Raw genomic sequence first — 17,571 nt, 5'->3', positions numbered from 1 at the left:
TCCTCTGGCTGGATTGCACCACACAGGCACCCTTTCTAGCCACTCCGGTACCCGAGTCTGAGACCAACTAGAGCAACCACAAGATAAAATATGCTGTGGGAGGGGGATAGGATCTGTGGGCCAAATCTGGACTGTGGATCTTGCTTGCAGTTGGAGTTTAAGTCTTTAAATTATATGAAACCTAGAATTTGTTTCCTTTGGTATGCATACAGCCAATGCCAAAATCAACTTTATGCCACTGAATTGCAGGATTGGAAGGAACTTTGTGGGTCATCTGGTTCAACCCCCTGGAAGAACGCTACTTCAGAAAGGGTTTGATACAAGCTCTCCAGAAGTAATTGCAATTTAACCCATTCCAGAGCATCCTCAGTTAAGCAACTATGACTATTTCATATTTTTAATGCATCTCTTCTATTGTTTAAAGCTCAGGTGAGGGCAGTTTAACAAAATCAAAAAGGGTGCAGAACCAGTCAGTTTTATTTTTTTTTACCTTTTGTAAAATACAGTATTTATGACTAATGATATTACCATACTTTTGGTCTACAATATTTTTGGATGTTTAAAGTCTGAAGTGCTCATCAAGGTATGTGAATATAGGATACAAACACACTTAAAATTATGGGAGCAGACAGTGTCCCCAGAATTATTTCGTAAAGCGAGATTCAAAATGGCTCTAGAAAGCAGGGGTGTCCTTTATGGTGGTACAATGGCATGTGCAAAAATGACATGAAGTCATTCAACATTAATGTAGAAAGCTGGAAAGAGTGTGCAGAATATCCTCCAACCTGAAGGGAACATCTGGCACTGTGTACAGCACAACATGAAGCTGCTTTGATCTAGAGGATGGAAGCAAAGTGAGAAAGAAGATAGCAGTGTGCTGGACTCCAACTTGGGCAACACATAGGTCTGTGAAACTGTGTTTCTCTCAAATTGGGCTCATCATCCACAAGCAGATTCATCAGGCACCTGACTCGTCCTCTTACGTGTACACCATGATCTAGAGGATCAATTGTTGCCTATGGCATAATCTAATTAAAGTTGAATGGCTTCATTAGAAAGCAGACAGCTGTATGGTGAAATATGAAAAAATTCAAGAAAATCTGTGGTTTCACTGATCCTTCTGGCTGAGGTCATCAGTGATCCCTCATGGTCGAGGATGATCACTGTCATGGGTCAAGTAAAAGGGTTGTAGATGAGTCTGTCGATGGCTAAGAAGGCTGATCCTAGAACCGCAGACTCTGGCAGATGTCACATCATGGTTAAAGGGAGGGTCAAACCACAGACTTTTTAGTCTAGTTTCCTTTCCTTCCTGTAATTTTTGTATCTCCAAGGAGAGGCTGTTTTCCTCTAAGTACGATGTACCTTCTCCCAAAAGGAGTTGCCATGCAGCCCTGCCCCAGGCTAGTTTTTCTCCGATTTGTGGTGTCAATGCCACACTTCCTAATGTTCATCATGAGGGTGCCCTTTAAACTGTTTCCTTTGGCCCCCACCTGTCCTTTGTCCTTGGCTGAGTTGGGAGTATAGCAGCTGTTTTGGAAAACATCCATCAAGCACACGTACAGTGTCCTGTCCACCACAGCTAACACTGAATAATCAATGCTTTCATACCGATTGTGTTGGCATCTGTGAGGACACTGGCATTTCTGCAAAAATTCTCCCACTTTATGCCAAGGATCTTCTGGAAGTAGTACTGGTAAAGGCATTCCAGACTTTTCAGGTGGTCTTTGTAGGTCACCCAAGCTTCACAGCCATAGAGAAGAGTTGGGGTTACCACAGCCTTGTAGAATAAGAGCTTTGCTCAAGTCCTAATGTTGTGACAGTTGAACAAATGATAATACAGTCTGCTGAAGGCAGAGCTGGCACATTGGATTCCATACTGGATCTTCTTGTTAATGTTGACCTTCTTTGAGAGAAGGCTGCCAAGGTATGCAAAAAGTGTTCAACATTCTCCACCTCCGATCCATCAATGAGGATCTTTGGGGGGGAGTTAATTGGTCTGGAGCAGACTGGTGAAGTATCTTCATTTTTTTGATGTTAAGGGGCCAGTCCTCAGCACTGATACACTTGAGAGAAGCAATTAAGGGGAATTTGTAGGTCTTCCTCAGTATGTGCAGTGACAGCACAGTCATTAGCGTGCTGAAATTCCACAACTGAGGCTGATGTAACTTTGGTTTCGGCATGGAGGAAGGAAAGATTGAAAAGGTTCCTGTTCATCCTATACTTGATGCTAATGCCACGTGGCAGAGTCACAGATAAGCATGTTGATAACTGCAAGAAAGATGGAAAACAAAATTGGTGCAATCATGCAGCCTTGCTTGATGCCAGTTCAAATGGCAAAGGACTCTGTAGTGCACAGGATGGAGGCAGTCATCTGGTCATGAAGGAGTCTTAGGAGGGTGATATGTTTCCCTGGCCAGCCAAACTTCAGTAAGGTCTTCCACAGAGCCTCACAGTTAAGAGTCAAAGGCTTTGGTCAATTTGATTAAAGGCCATATAGGATTCCTGGTGGTGTTCTTGGCACTTTCCCTAGATCTTCCGGGCCACAAAAAATCAAGTGCATAGTGTCTCTTGATGGGCATTGAGACACGTGGGAAAAATTTCTTTGGCAACAGGGAGCAGTCAGTTCAGCAGAATTTGAGCAAGAATCTTCCCAGTGATGGAGAGGAGGGTGATGCCTTGACAATTTCCAGAGTCACCCTTCTCTCTCTTTTTAAAAAAGGTGATAATATTGGCATTCCTCAGGTAATGACAGCTCAAAAGTAAGACCACTCAAAATCTGAGCCTAAATTAAATTCTAGAGCAGTGATCCTCCAACCTTTTCACTATGGAATCCCTCCAAAACTCCCTTTTATTTAGCAAATAGAGAAAGGACAAAGTGGTTACAACTCACAGGTTGATAATTTGTACCAAGAGGAATCCACTATAGGATCAAAAAGGAAAAGAGCAAGCATCTTTGCAACTCAGGACTTGAGAGAAATCCTAAATAACGTACAGAATATAATCCCAAATTCCCACATTCAGTTCCCAAAATAATGAAATAGTATCCCAAAACCATATGCTTACTAGTGCTTGGCCTCATCTTTGAGAAGCCATTGGGGTGCTTCACTTTGGGGGGAAAAGGGCCTTGCAGTAACAACACTACACACAAACAAAACAAAAAAGAAAGACATTCTCCTTCTAGTATAAAGAAACACGTCTGTCAGGCCCTTGATGTGTATCCAAGACAACAGGGCTGAATACAATGCGATTTGGCAGCCTTAAGTCAAGCTATCTTTTTTTAGTCATCATTTCTGAGAAGAACTATACAGAATAGACATTAAACATGTTTGGCTCCAACAGAATAGATTTCCATAGCTGTTTGTATGACGTGACTTCAGAATTCTCATATTTTTTTCCAATCTAGTTTAACACACAAAAAAATACAACTTCAAATAGCTAATTTTTTTTAGTCCCCTGAGCCTGTCAAATAATGGTTATCCTCCTTACTGTCCCTCAGTTTTGCTTCTTTTTTTTCCAGAAGCAAATTTGTTCCTGTATTCTTTTGTTGGGTAAATATTTCAGAAGGGTCCCCCAAGATCTACAGCCACTGTGTAAAATATATACCAGACTTGTAGGGCTACTTTGCAGAACAGCCTTGGATAAACTATTGAGAGACTTCAACTACAACCCCAATATATCTCAAGTTACTAAACTGTTGTTAATACTGAGACCTAGTATAAATGTTTTATTTAAAGATTTAAAAGTAAAAAGTATGCACAGATACAGGGAATGATTACACAACAATATCCAAGACATTATTCCACGTGAAAACAGTACAGTATTAACAAGAAGAGCACCCAGTTTGTATACAAAAATGAGGTTTACTCAACATAAGCACATCATGCACCTGATGTAGATAGTTAATTCTTTCAAAAACAAGAACCTACCGTACTTGACTGTCTGTGCACAATTTCCCTGCTGAATATTAAGACAGCCACTACACACCTAACAATTCAATGTTAACAGTTAATGCCATGGCACTTAGCTTGGAAAAAAATGAAAAAGTAAAAAAAATCCTTGCGGTGACAACTTTTAAAAATATTTATCACATTTTGTGTTAAATAAAGATACTGAAACAGAAGGCCAACCATAAGTTAAGATTCATAAAAAGAAGTAGCGTGTATATTTTGTAACATTATCTGTAAAATGCCCCCCCAAAACAAACCTTTTATTTTGCTTCAAGAATGGAAAAACCCAAAACATGAAAGTATTAATTCTTAAATGTGTACAATGAAAAACAAAAATGCGTTTCCCTATATAAAGACATTTTATTGAATATCCTATATGCAGTTATACTCCTGTGCAAGGGCAAGTTAATTCATTTAAGACAGCAGTCTTTTAATGCTAGCCCATTCCTGGCTTCTACACAGAGATGACTTGATTTTAGAAGTCAGAGACTAAAGACATCAAGATTATCACAGATATTCCTTTTGTGAAGCAAGTACTGCCTAGATGCAGTTCTAAAGATATTACAATCACTGGCTGCCCTTGAAGACAAAATGGAAATGTCACAGTAAAGCTCAAGTAACCCATTTGACCTTAAAAGGAGCTTGATTTTCATAAAAGATGAGCTCAGCACTTCCCAAAAATTACTTGTTTATTTTGAAAGTTTAGCTTCCTAACTCTAGAGAGATTTCTTAGTAGACCATGTGGGGAAAAAAAGTCTGAGCGAGGTACTGTATTATGGCCCCAAGTAGTATTGATTGCCCTCTGTGAAGCTAACTAGTCAGTTCAGGAAAAAAAGTACATATTTGAAGGTATTTCAATTTTGATGGTATAAACTGATAATCTTGATGTACTATAAATTTTCAGCAGCAGATAGGAAAGCTTATTAAAACTTCAGATGATTCTTGCTAAGTTTTGTTTGCAGAACATTAATAATTCTGCTTTTACTAATACTTAGCATGTTAGCTCACGGCTTTTCCTTGCATAATACAAATAGATTACCTCTCTCCTAAAATCCCTTTTCCTTTAAAAAAAAATAAAAAAGTCTTAAAACCAGAAAAAAAACAGATTTGGCATCCCTTCAGCCAAAGAAATTCCTCAAACATTCAAACAAAATAGTTTGACAATTTAGCTCTCTCTCTAGTGTATATTACATTAGCCATCAACGTGACAGACAAAAGAATTATACCTTCAAGCAAGTTACCTCATTTAGGTACTCTATTTTCTAATTGCTTTGTCAGTTCAGTTCATCTGAGTCCACTATAGACTCTTAGTATTTAGAAATTACAATATGTAGTGATATTATAATAATATATATCCAGAATAAGAGTAAGAGAGCTACCGTGAGGGCACACTCCTTTTCTAGATACTGTGGTAACACACAGAAGCATGCCTTTTTCTACTGGCATAATGGAATGTTTTTCAAGCAGGATGGCAATGAGACTCTCCTCCTTATGAAGGCTGTAAAATAACAATTTCTAAACTGCCAAAGGAGCATCTATAAAATTAAAGAATTATGGGTGCCTGTATACAAGCACAGAGGCTGCTCTGACGCACTGTAATTATAGCATGTCAGAGCAGACTTGATTAAATTGAGTCTGCCGGAGCATGGTAATTACAGTGCTCTAGCAGCCTGTCTCATGTATCAGCGTCCCTGTACTTCAAAATAGTGGCAGGGCACTTGAACTAAAGCTTGTCGAACGAGCTTTAGTTCAAGTGCCTTTGCCACTATTTTGAAGTGTGAGGATGCTGATACACGGGACACTGTGACACTTTAATCAAAGAAGCTCCAAGAGCCGCTCTAATTATGAAAGCACCACCGTTCACACCTGGAGCATGTGTAAAAGTGCCCTATAACATGAAGTCCCACATTCTCAAATATTAGCTGCCCATTTCCACTAGTAATCCTAGTTTTTTCATTTTTACAAGTATGAACTTATTCTACCCATTTACGCTGACACTTTATACACTATAACCCTTGATGAAAAGGACAGGCTCAGAAAGGCACGTGCTTTTCACATACCAAAAGGCTTTATAACGTTATTCCTAGTTACCAGTGAGAAATAAACTGAGGAGTGTAATATACCAGTTCTATTATGATCATCCCCTGGGATGAATCAAATGTTTCCTATTCCAAGAAAGCAATTACATTTTTGTTCTACTGCTGTTTAAAAGAATGGCTGTCCTAGTGTTATTTGAGTGTACAGGGACAACACTTCAGCTTCCACTGTCATCTAGAAATGATCAGGAAAAACAAGGTGAGGTGGGGTGGGGAAGCAAGGAAGAGAAAGGGTAGAATTTTACAAGTTACCAGACCTAGTACCTTAATCTTACCAAGAGTATGGAAGCTATTTAGTACTATTTTATTATGTGACTGTATGCAAAATGCACTCTTGCAAAGCAGTAACAAGATTTTTCTTCATAATACATAGCTACATCACACAATCAGCAGATTATACAGCAAAATTCACTACGTCATTTAGGCACCCTATATACCAGCTTATTTATTACAATTCAACTTTGGCAAAATTGTTGAGAAAACATTTTAAATTTTTGTGCAACCCAGAGCAAGTGCTGCATAGTAGCCGGCTGCAACAATGAATGCTGAGAATCAGTGAATAAACCACAGTTAGTGGCATGGATAAAATAGTCAGTTAATCATTCTATGCAAGTGCATCCAAACAACAAGTTGCTTATCCATGCAGAAAACAGTATAAAACACAACAAATGGCACAGTCTAGAAGAGGAAGATCAGACACATTCCTCAGCTGACATCAAAAGTGGATTGATATATTCAAAACCTTCAAATTCCGACTGGTCAATCTTCTTCACAATATCACTGTTAAAATAAAAACTAGTTACTATCTTGAGTCAAAAACATTGCTACTTATAATATTACTAAACTACGAATGTCAGTTGTATAAAACAAAAAAAAAACATACACAGTTGGTCTCAAGGGGACATATTGGGCATGTCTATACGTGGACATTTACTGCACAGTACCCAAAAGTTGCTGCATGGTACAGGCAGCATCCACATGTGCATACACATACTATGCAGCAAATATGGTGACTTACACTGACTTGGGCATAAATTTGATACCTGCATGAAGCAGGTATCAAATTTACACTAATTTAGTTACTGTGCAGTAACACATGTAGACGCCTTACTGCACAGTAACGTTGTGCATGGACTAACCGTAGTCCCAAGTTGGTCCTCACACAGTGTTACTGAGCTTTAAATGCCTACACGTGTAGATGCCGGCATAAACCTGCTTACTACGCAGTAAATGCACATGGAGACATGCCCATTCTGTAGCACTCTGCCATTAGGAACTTGCTCCCTCTCCCTTCTGTTTCCCTACATCAGCCCACTCTTCCCATTCCACTCTTGCCATTTGCTGGTCCTCCCCCTGGCATCGAAATAGGATCAGCCACTCAATCGAATAGGAGCAACCAGTGAAGTTGCCAATAAGGGTAAGAGATCCTTAGTATGTTCCATATTAAGGATGTCTCATGCAGCCAAGCTGTAGAAGGATGAAGTTTTGTTTGTTCATTTTTTTAAATTTATTTAAATTCGACCTACCTTTGTAGTTCAGGCTTTGGTGGTAGGAAGCCTCATCTACATTGTTACTTTCAAATGTATTACACTGCATCTTAACAAGGTTTTTCATTACACTGAAAACTAGCCAGTTAAAAAAAAATTCTTTCCTATCAAGAAGTTCTCAGTAGATTCATGAGGCAAGTTCTTTGACTTCAAAATCCAGTAAAGTTCATTGAAATTTGGATGCAATAAAATTTATAAAAATAGATCATGGGGAAATGTGTATTTTTGTATTAGACAAATGTCTCCTAAGGGGAAATACACAAAAGACTCAAACTAAGGCAGAACTTAGTTATCCTTTCCACATTTCAAGCTCCTCCAGAGCATCTTTCTTATACTTAAAGGTTCTTCTGCCCCCTTTATGAATCTTGGTAAAAATGGACCAGATTTTGCAAGTGTAGAGTCACACTCTGAATGGAATTCCTAGCCCCTAGCATTAGCAAGTGTGATATAGCTACCCATGTTAAATACACATCTTTATTAGTTAGCAACTCAAATTCAAAATTTCAAAAACATTTTAATATATTTGATACTTACTCATCATCTGGAGTGAGCTGCACTGGTTCATTAGTGAATTGGGAATCAAAGTTATCCAGACCAAACTCCCCTGATATATTTGGTTTAAATGGAGGAACCACTTGTTTTTGTTCCATCTAGAAATAAAATTATTCCAAGAGAAAAAACATGAGTTACAACCTATTAGATAGCACTTTTGTTTAAACAAGGTTGAAGATTATTGTTAAATTACCTTTTTTGGGGCAAATAATCCACTAATTTACTGCAGTACATGTCTATGGTTACTATATGTAAGAAGGGTTTATGGAATCTGCATATTCCTCTCTATTATTTCCCTACATATTCCTCTCTATCATTTCCCAATCATATGTACATTTACTATTTAAAAAGGTCTCTGGCTATAAAGTGCTGACCCTGCTTTGTTTCAGCAAAGACAAGCTCTCACATCTGAACTGTACAAACAGAAAACTCAAACATTTACGTACCAGATCCCAGTCAACATTGCGGAAGAATGGATGTCCCTGAATATCTGCAAATCCTGTTTGAGGATGGCAGCCTAAACGTTCTTTTGGATCCTATGGAAGACAGAATGTTTTAAAGTTTCAAATCGTTTTGCAAATGGGTGCCAGAGACCAAATGCATAAGATATTACTCATTACAGGTTTTGTTGTAAATAGAGGAAAGTAGAAAGTGTATCATTTCTTGTGTTACGCTATCTTGTAGAAGAAATTAAAAGGAAAAAGGTACATGACATAGTTCATGGCCCAAAATAAGCTGGTTATGTTCTAAAAGAAAAAAATAAAATGGAGAAAGCCTAACAAACCTAACCTATTCATAAATATCTACAGGTTAGCTCTCATTCAGGTGCAGCAAAGTGAGAGCTGAAATTTCAATACTATAAAAACAAGTGGGGATACATGGGCACTAGACTGTTTACATCAGTTTTGTATACAACATTGAAATTGTGCATCTAAGACTAGATTCAAAGTAATTTAAAAGCCAAAGAGAACAGTTAAACTAATACAGCACACAAACTAGGTAGAGGGAGTAATCTTTGTTGAAAAATAAGTTAACTGGCTTTTTAAAAAAGGATCACCTGTAAAATGTTCTGCTTTGAAATACAGTCGTTAGAAGAATCCCATTACTTCTTCCATCAACCATCTAGCAGATGATGAAACATGGGATAATTAAGAATGATTTAAATGTAGAAAGAAACTTCAGGGAAAATGATAAATAGATATATTTAGTGCATTTCTAAGCTTCTTATTTTGGATTGAGTATCTGCAAAGTTTCAGGTTTCAAAAACAGAGTGACACATTGGTGCCATGGGTTTTTAGTTGTAAGAGTTTTGTTTTGGACGTATCCTTTCCAGGCTCAGGCTCTGTCTACCAGACTTCTACCAGAGGGCTATTCTGATGTCAGCTACATACCAATTAAAAGTGGGGAAAAAACCTTCAAAACACCCCATGTTTCCCTTGCTCTCAACTGAAGTATATGGTTCTATATCTTACCTTGTTAAGAAAACTTTTTAGAACACTTGCTGCTTTAACAGAGAGGGATCGTGGAATACGTATTTGCTTTTCCAAAATAACTGTAAGGAAAAAAAGTTAGGGAGTCAGAATTTTGTGAGTTGGGGGGGTTGTTTTGTTTTTTTAAAGTAGTAAAAAAAGCCTGCCAACCAGTATATTTTACACATGTGGATGCTCACCTTGAAAGAGATAATCCTCTGTGTTCTGATCAGGGTTATCAGAGCTTCCAACAATGTCAAATGGTGATCTTCCTGCCATCATTTCAAACATAAGTACACCCAGTGCCCACCAGTCTACGCTGAATCCTAGGATTTAAAAGCAAACAGTACTAAACCTATTTCATCAAGAAGGAATTACTGAAACATTTAATTGTGAACTACAGCTGTAGCCAAGCTACCTGGAAATTTACTCTGTCCTCAAGCACACAGTGATGTGCTGGATGAGATATCTACCATATATATATTTTTTATACACTTGGTGTATGTTATTACAACAGGCACACATTTTATTCATTCATTTATATGAATGAAACATTTTAAGTTGCTTAAGTACCAGTTTACTTGACAGTTTATGTGATGTAACACTTGTGTTTAAGTTAGAAAGCTGCAATGGTAGAAGGAGAAAAAAAAAAAAGCAAATGACCTAATTCTGAAGAAACAGCTGATTTACCAGAAGGGAAGACAAAAAGATAAATTTACCTAAAAGACAGGAAAGGATAGAGCTGCTTGCCTTAAAAGAGAAATTGAGACATAACAAGAAAACCCAATGCTATAGATTAGGTGGGAGTCTACTACAGACCTCCCAACCAGGGAGAAGAGCTTGACCAGGAATTCTTGGGTCAGCTCACAGAGGTAGCGAAGGCTAAGGATGTGGTAGTCATGGGGGACCTGAATTTCCTGGACATCTGCTGGGAAGAACAGTCAGCCAGGTCTGAACGCTCACGTCGGTTCTTGGCCAGAGTGCAGGACCTCCATCTAACCCAGGAGGTGCACAGCCCCACCAGGGGGGACGCCTTGTTGGACCTAGTGCTGGCCACAGGTGATGACCTGGTGAGGGGGCTGCGGGTGCTTGACCACCTGGGCGACAACGATCATTGCCTGCTGGAGTTCACCATCCAGCGCAAGGTGGCAAAGGCATGCAGTAAGGCAGCGGCCCTAGATTTTAGGAGGGCAGACTTCAACGAGCTAAGGAGGATAGTTGGAGAAATGCTGAGGTCCCGGAGGGGAGGGGAGCCAGGTGTCCAAGGAGAGTGGTTGCTCCTTAAGGAGACGATCCTCCAAGCCCAAAGGAAGGTAATCCCAACGAGGATCAAAGGGAGCAGGAGAGCACACAAGCCTCCGTGGCTCACCAAAAGCATCCAGGAATGTCTCCTTGCTAAAAAGGAGGCTTACACCCAATGGAAAGAAGGGGTCATCACCAGGGAGGACTATTCTGTAGTTGCTCGGGATGTAGGGGGGTAGTTAGGAAGGCCAAGGCAGAGATGGAACTGGGGCTAGCTTCCCAGATTAAGGACAATAAGAAGTCCTTTTTTAAATACATAGGGGGTAAAAAGAAGGTCCCGGGTAGTGGGGCCCTTGCAGGACGCCATGGGAAACTTGGTCATCACACCAGACGGCAAAGCTAACATGCTTAACGATTTCTTTGCCTCCGTCTTCCTAAGTAGGGACCAGAACAGCCACCTCCCTGCTGGGCCCCCCTCGGGCCCCGGGGGAGGCACACCTGGGCCACAGGTTCGCGAGGATTTAGTTAGGGAGCTTCTGGAGGGGTTGGACATATTCAAGTCAGCCGGCCCGGATGATCTCCACCCTAGAGTTCTAAAGGAACTGGCCGAGGTCATTGCAAGTCCCCTGGCACGGCTTTATGAGCACCGGAGGACTGGAAGAGGGCCAACGTGGTCCCCATCTTCAAAAAAAGGAGGAAGGAGGACCCGGGAAACTATAGTTCGGTTAGTCTCACCTCGATCCTAGGCAAGCTGTTCGAGAAAATTATGCTGGCACACATCCAGGAGGGGCCAGCAGGGGACTGCATGCTTAGGGGCAACCAACACGGGTTCATCAGTGGCAGGTCCTGTCAGACCAACCTGGTGGCCTTTTACGATCAGATCACCAGATCATTAGACGCAGGGGTAGCAGTGGATATAATCTTCCTGGACTTCCGGAAAGCTTTTGACACTGTCTCTCACCCCGTTCTCATTAAGAAACTGGGGGGCTGTGGTGTAGACACCTACACAGTCAAATGGGTCGCCAACTGGCTGGTGGGCCGCACCCAGAGGGTGGTAGTGGATGGGTACTTCTCAACCTGGAAGGACGTGGGCAGTGGGGTCCCCCAGGGCTTGGTCCTCGGGCCCGCACTGTTCAACATCTTCATCAGCAATTTGGATGAGGGGGTAAAAAGCACCCTGTTCAAATTTGCTGATGACACTAAGATGTGGGGGGACATGGGCACACTGGAAGGATGCAACAGGCTACAATCAGACCTAGACAGGTTACAAGGGTGGGCGGACGAGAACAGGATGGGTTTCAACACAGACAAGTGCAAGGTGACGCACCTCAGGAGGAACGTCCAACACCATACCTACAGGCTGGGGAACTCCCCTCTTGTCAGCCCGGAGGCGGAAAGGGATCTGGGGGTCATCACTGACTCCAAGATGAACATGGGCCAGCAGCGTGGAGAGGCAGTTAGGAAGGCCAACCGCATCTTGGCATGCATCCACAGATGCATCTCGAGCAGGTCCAAAGAGGTAATCCTCCCCCTCTATGCGGCACTGGTCAGGCCGCAGCTGGAGTATTGCGTCGGTGCCACACTTCAAGAGGGATGTCGACAGCATGGAGGGGGTCCAGAGGAGGGCCACTCGTATGATCAGGGGACAACAGGGCAGGCCCTACAAGGAGAGGCTATGGGACCTGAACCTGTTCAGCCTCCAAAAGAGAAGGTTGAGGGGGGATCTTGTGGCCTGTTATAAACTAGTCAGGGGGGATCAGCAGGCATTGGGGGAGTCACTGTTCCCCCGAGCACCGCCAGGAGTGACCAGGAATAACGGTCACAAGCTGGCAGAGGGCAGGTTTAGGTTAGATATCAGGAGGCGCTACTTTACAGTCAGGGTGGCTAGGGTCTGGAACCAGCTTCCAAGAGAAGTGGTGCAGGCTCCTACCCTGGGGGTGTTTAAGAGGAGGTTAGATGAACATCTTGCTGGGGTCATTTGACCCCAGTATTCTTTCCTGCCATGGCACGGGGTCGGACTAGATGATCTGCTCAGGTCCCTTCCGACCCTAGAAACTATGAAACTAGGTGCTGCTTCTCTCTAGCACCACAGGAAAATATTCAATTAAATTAAAAATAAAAAGGCAGAAAATTCAAAAGCTACTAAATTATACCCTGGTAGAAAAAAAGTATTTAACTATGGAATTCATTGTTGTAGAATGTCAAGGAGTTTGATCCCAAATGCAGGGATCACCCATCTTTTAGGACTGCGGGTCAGCACAGGCTGCTCATCCCTTCTGCAGCATACCCAGCCTTCCATGCTGTGTGCTCTCATTCCCCCTCCCGCTATCCCCTCGCTTGGGGTATCCACTTTCTGAGGGTCACTGCAAGAGAGCAGGGAGGGTTGAGGCAGCAGCAGGCAGCTTGAGAGGGAACCCCCTTTAAAGGGACAGGAGTAATTACTGCCCCATGTCACCAACTCTCCTGTCTCACCCCCACTCCATCTTCCCCCATCCCTGATTATCCAGTCATTTATACACCCACCTTACAGTAGTTTCATTCTGACCATTTCCTCTGCTTATTTATCAAATAACAATGAATGCACCAAGCTCTAGTGTACTTCATGACATAGCACTGCGTTAAGTTAAATTACCATAATCCTCTCCTCGCAAGATCTCAGGAGCAATGTAGTTGGGAGTCCCACAGAAAGTGCTGGTTGTATCTCCAGGCCTTAACCCTTCCTTTAGAAAAGATAAAAGGGTCAGGGGAAAAAAAGAGTTTTAGTTAACCAAAAATTCCTTACCGTAGTTTGTGGGCACATCTACACATGCACTTTACTGTATATTAGATTAATTTAATGCACAATAAAGTGGCACCACCTACACATGCGCTGTAATTAATGCATGGTAGATTAATTTACTCTGGTGTAGGATAGTCCTGTCAGACGCAGGTACTATCCTACACTACAGTAAATTACTCCCCTTATATACACAGGTAGATGGTGACTTTGGGATTAGTATAGTCAATTGCATAAGTAGATATGACCAGTTTCTATGTAAAAAAAAGCCCTGTAAAAAATAAATCATTACTTAGTCTTAAATAGATCTGTATGTAATCTGTATGCAAAGTGCTATCTTTAGAGATGAAATTTATGCAGAGTGTAGAGTGCACGATGTGTTGAGAAAAGCTGTGCATCTTCATTATACCTGTCTAAATATGCTGTTTTAAGCGTTCTTAAAGAATGAAGCTACTTTACTCCTTTTAGATGTTTAATTTAAGCTACAAAAACAGCATATTAAATGCATGTTTGTTAAAAAATGTGTTTTACAGAGTCATCTTAAATTAGGAAAAAGATACAAGGATATAATTATTTGCAATTCTATTCTATTACACACAAAGCAAAATAGATTTAAAATGTTTATAGTAAAACTGAAGTTTCAGTGCAAACCTAGTTTTATTTAATAACAAAAGCTGAAACCACTCAAAGACAAAGTCCAAAGAAATTCAGGCTACTGAATATTTCTATTATCCAGTCAACATAAAACTGATCTAATAACAAAGGTCAGAGGTAGAGACTAGAATGAAAAAAATTCAAAGTGCAATTTAAATAAACCTTTTATTTTAGTATGCAAGATTGACACTCTATGTCCAGTTCAAACCCTTATTTACAGAGGTGGTTTAGCAAAGTTGATCATACCAAAATAGCAGGATATTGTATGTCACTGAACATAGGAATGATCACTTCAGAGTTTACTTAAAAAACAAAACAAAAACAACCTGCCATTATTCAACCAGCACAACATCAAATAAAAGGTTTTTTTTTAAAATCATGTAATAGCATAGGGTTGAAGTACTGGTATCAAGGGGATTATACAAAAATGCCAGAGTTAATAAACTGTCACACTGGGAACTATCTTGTTTATATTTTATATACACAATTGAAATCTTAATTTGAAATGCGTGCATAGTCTTTCTTTGAATAATATTTTGCCCTGCTTTCTTCATCTGCAGACTGCATATATCTTTTTGTTCTACCTGAGCTGTATGCAAGTTGATGCAACAGACTTAAATCCAGCTAGAAACATGCTATCATAAATTACAGAGAAGGTACCTGAAAGTGTCACACGGTATTTGTCTGGAAGTTAATTTTCCCCTCACCTTGCACATGCCATAATCTGTGAGTTTAATGTGTCCCTCAGAATCCAGTAATACATTGTCCAGTTTCAAATCTCTGTAGATTATCCCTCTTTCATGCAGGTAGTTCAATGCTAGGCTGATTTCTGCAGAATAGAACCTAGAAATGAAGAAAGACTCCTTTTAGATAAATACTCTTCAGTACTTCATAATCAAATCACAACTTCAGAATAATCCATAGTGAAGCAAGAAAGCAACCTTCAAGTGAATGCAAGTGAAGGAGGAAGACAATAGTGATCAACATCCTGCTACTCTGAGGGTTGTTAAAATACACTTGAGATCCAGAGACCATGCCCCCTCTACAGAGTATGGCAAAACCCCAGTCTGTACCAATCTAACCCTGACCCCAAATATGGCAACTGAACTGACCCTGAGGAGTGAGGCAAGACCCTTTAGCCAGCAACCTCCAGCTTTACACACAAGCAGGAGCACTGGCAAAGCACTGGCATATCCCAGTCAAAATCCCCAGCCTTGACTCTAGCCAACACCCAATGCTTCTGAGAAAGGAGAAACGCCACCCCCCCTAACAAACATACATACAATGGCAGGAAAGGGGGAAAAAAGATTTCTTCCTGGCCCCATGCAGCAATCACTGAAGCCCAGAAGTGTGGGAAACACCCATAGCATAGCATAGGCATAGCTATTCCTAGATCACCACTGACCAAAGCTTGTCCAATCTCTTCTTGAACATCTCCAGTGATGAGATTCCACAACTTCCCTAGGCAGTCTATTCCACTGCCTCACTGTTCTAAGAGGGAAAAAGTTTTTACTGATATCTATTCTAAACCTACTTTGCTGCAACTTATACTCACTGCTCCACATTCTGCTCTGTAGCAAGAGAAAATGTTTTCCTTTCAGATATTTGAAGACTGCTATAAAGTTCCCTCTTAAGCACCTTTTCTGCAAGCTCAACATGCCTATTTTCTTTATGTCTATTTCCTTCAAAATAACTATTTCCTACTGCCCTTCATATGACTTGTCTTCTAAATCTTTTTATCATTTTTGTTGCCTGCCTCTAGGCCCTGTCTACTTTTCCACGTTCTTTTTAAAATGACAAGCCCAAAAATGCACAGTACTGTAGCTGAGGCCTAACCAGTGCTAAGTAAAGAGGGTGCATCACCTCACGTGTCTTGCACTTAATGCTTGTACTGAGCCAGTCCAAAATCACATTTGCTTTTTGTACAGCTGTCACACTGCACATGCATTTTGAGTCTGTGATCCACCAAGACTCCTAAATCTTTCCCTGTCATGTTGCCATCCAGCCAGGTGTCATCCATTTTGTATCTGTGTTTTCAATCATTCTTCTTAAGGTGCAAGACCTTGTATATGTTGGCATTAAATTTCACCCAGTTAGCTCTAGCCCAGCTTTCCAATTCATCACAATCATTCTGCATTGTACTCCTGTCCTCAGTGTTCACTATCCTTCCCAGTTTTGTGTCATCTGCAAATCTGCTCAAGAAGGTCTCTATTTCACCATCCAAATAATTAGGAAACATGTTAAAAGGCACTGGGCCCAGCAATGATCCCTCTGGGACTCCACCTGAAACCTCGTGCCACTGTGGCATGGATCCATTTATAATTACCCTTTGCTTGCAGTTATTGAGCCAATTTTCTATCCACCTTATAGCAGTTCTGTCTATCCCACAAGTCTCCAATTTATTTATGAGACGGTCATGTGGGACTCTGTCAAAAGCCTTGACAAGTCTGAATATAGTATATCTACTGAATTCCCTTCATCCACTCAAGTAGTTCCTCTCTCAAAGAAGGAGATTGTTTGTTTGGCATTATTTGCTCTTTGTGAACCCATGCTGTCTGCTTGTGATCAACCTTTCCTCATCCAGATGCTTGCACACAGACTTCCTTATAATATGCTCCAGGAACTTCCCAGATATTGAGGTGAGGCTAACCGGTCTGTAGTTCCCTCGGTCCTCCCTTTAAGCCTTCTCTAAAGAGGGGCACTATGTTGGCCCTTTCCACACCTCTGGTACCTTGACCATCTCCCAAAACTTTGTAAATATTATTGCCAAGGAGTCCGAGATCTATTCTACCAGTTCCTTCAGTACCCTGAAGCTCATCAGACCCTGATGACTTGAATTCATTCAGGCCCATTGCAAGCTATCTGACTGTTTCTTATAACTCATCCCTCTGGCTGTCCATATGATAATTATCCAAATAACCCTTATTACCTAGATTTGGAGGATTCGGGAGCATTCCAGATATATAGGATATATTGGTCTACACCCCCCCTCCAGTTTGAAGGAGTAGTTCACTAATATCCCATCCTGCTTTGCACTCTCCACTCTGGCCACATCTTCACCCTCAACTGCTCCACTTTACAGTGACTGGAAATGATTGTATGCTATATTTTAAAGGGGTAGAGCCAGTAAAAAAGCCATTTCTTGCCTAATTCACTGTTCCAGGAGAGGACCTTCCCCTAAAATATTTCATGTCCTCAGCTTAAGAACTTTTGCTATGCATCTGCCAACTGCTGCTGCCAACATGGACTCCAGCCCATTATGTAAAAAGGAAGTCCCTAAACTTACCA

General features: G+C 41.0%; 1 protein-coding gene across 1 annotated transcript in view; it reads right to left on the bottom strand.

The window, feature by feature from the left end:
• Positions 1 to 3,709: 3,709 nt before the first annotated feature.
• PRKCI (protein kinase C iota) overlaps positions 3,710 to 17,571 on the bottom strand; it is a 47,861-nt gene continuing 33,999 nt past the window's right edge. Inside the window, exons 12-18 of the mRNA XM_090055879.1 lie at positions 14,991 to 15,126; positions 13,486 to 13,573; positions 9,812 to 9,937; positions 9,615 to 9,694; positions 8,589 to 8,678; positions 8,125 to 8,240; positions 3,710 to 6,823 (exon numbers count right to left, since the gene is read on the bottom strand). Coding sequence (XP_089912005.1) covers positions 6,736 to 6,823; positions 8,125 to 8,240; positions 8,589 to 8,678; positions 9,615 to 9,694; positions 9,812 to 9,937; positions 13,486 to 13,573; positions 14,991 to 15,126 — 724 coding nt within the window. The 3' untranslated portion in view covers positions 3,710 to 6,735. The remainder of the gene's footprint in view (positions 6,824 to 8,124; positions 8,241 to 8,588; positions 8,679 to 9,614; positions 9,695 to 9,811; positions 9,938 to 13,485; positions 13,574 to 14,990; positions 15,127 to 17,571) is intronic.

Source organism: Crocodylus siamensis, chromosome 6 (assembly GCF_052110815.1).
Source record: "Crocodylus siamensis isolate JL-2025a chromosome 6, ASM5211081v1, whole genome shotgun sequence".
Lineage (NCBI taxonomy): Eukaryota > Metazoa > Chordata > Crocodylia > Crocodylidae > Crocodylus > Crocodylus siamensis.
Note: the sequence above shows the minus strand (reverse complement) of the source record. Positions and strands in the feature narration are given on the sequence as shown.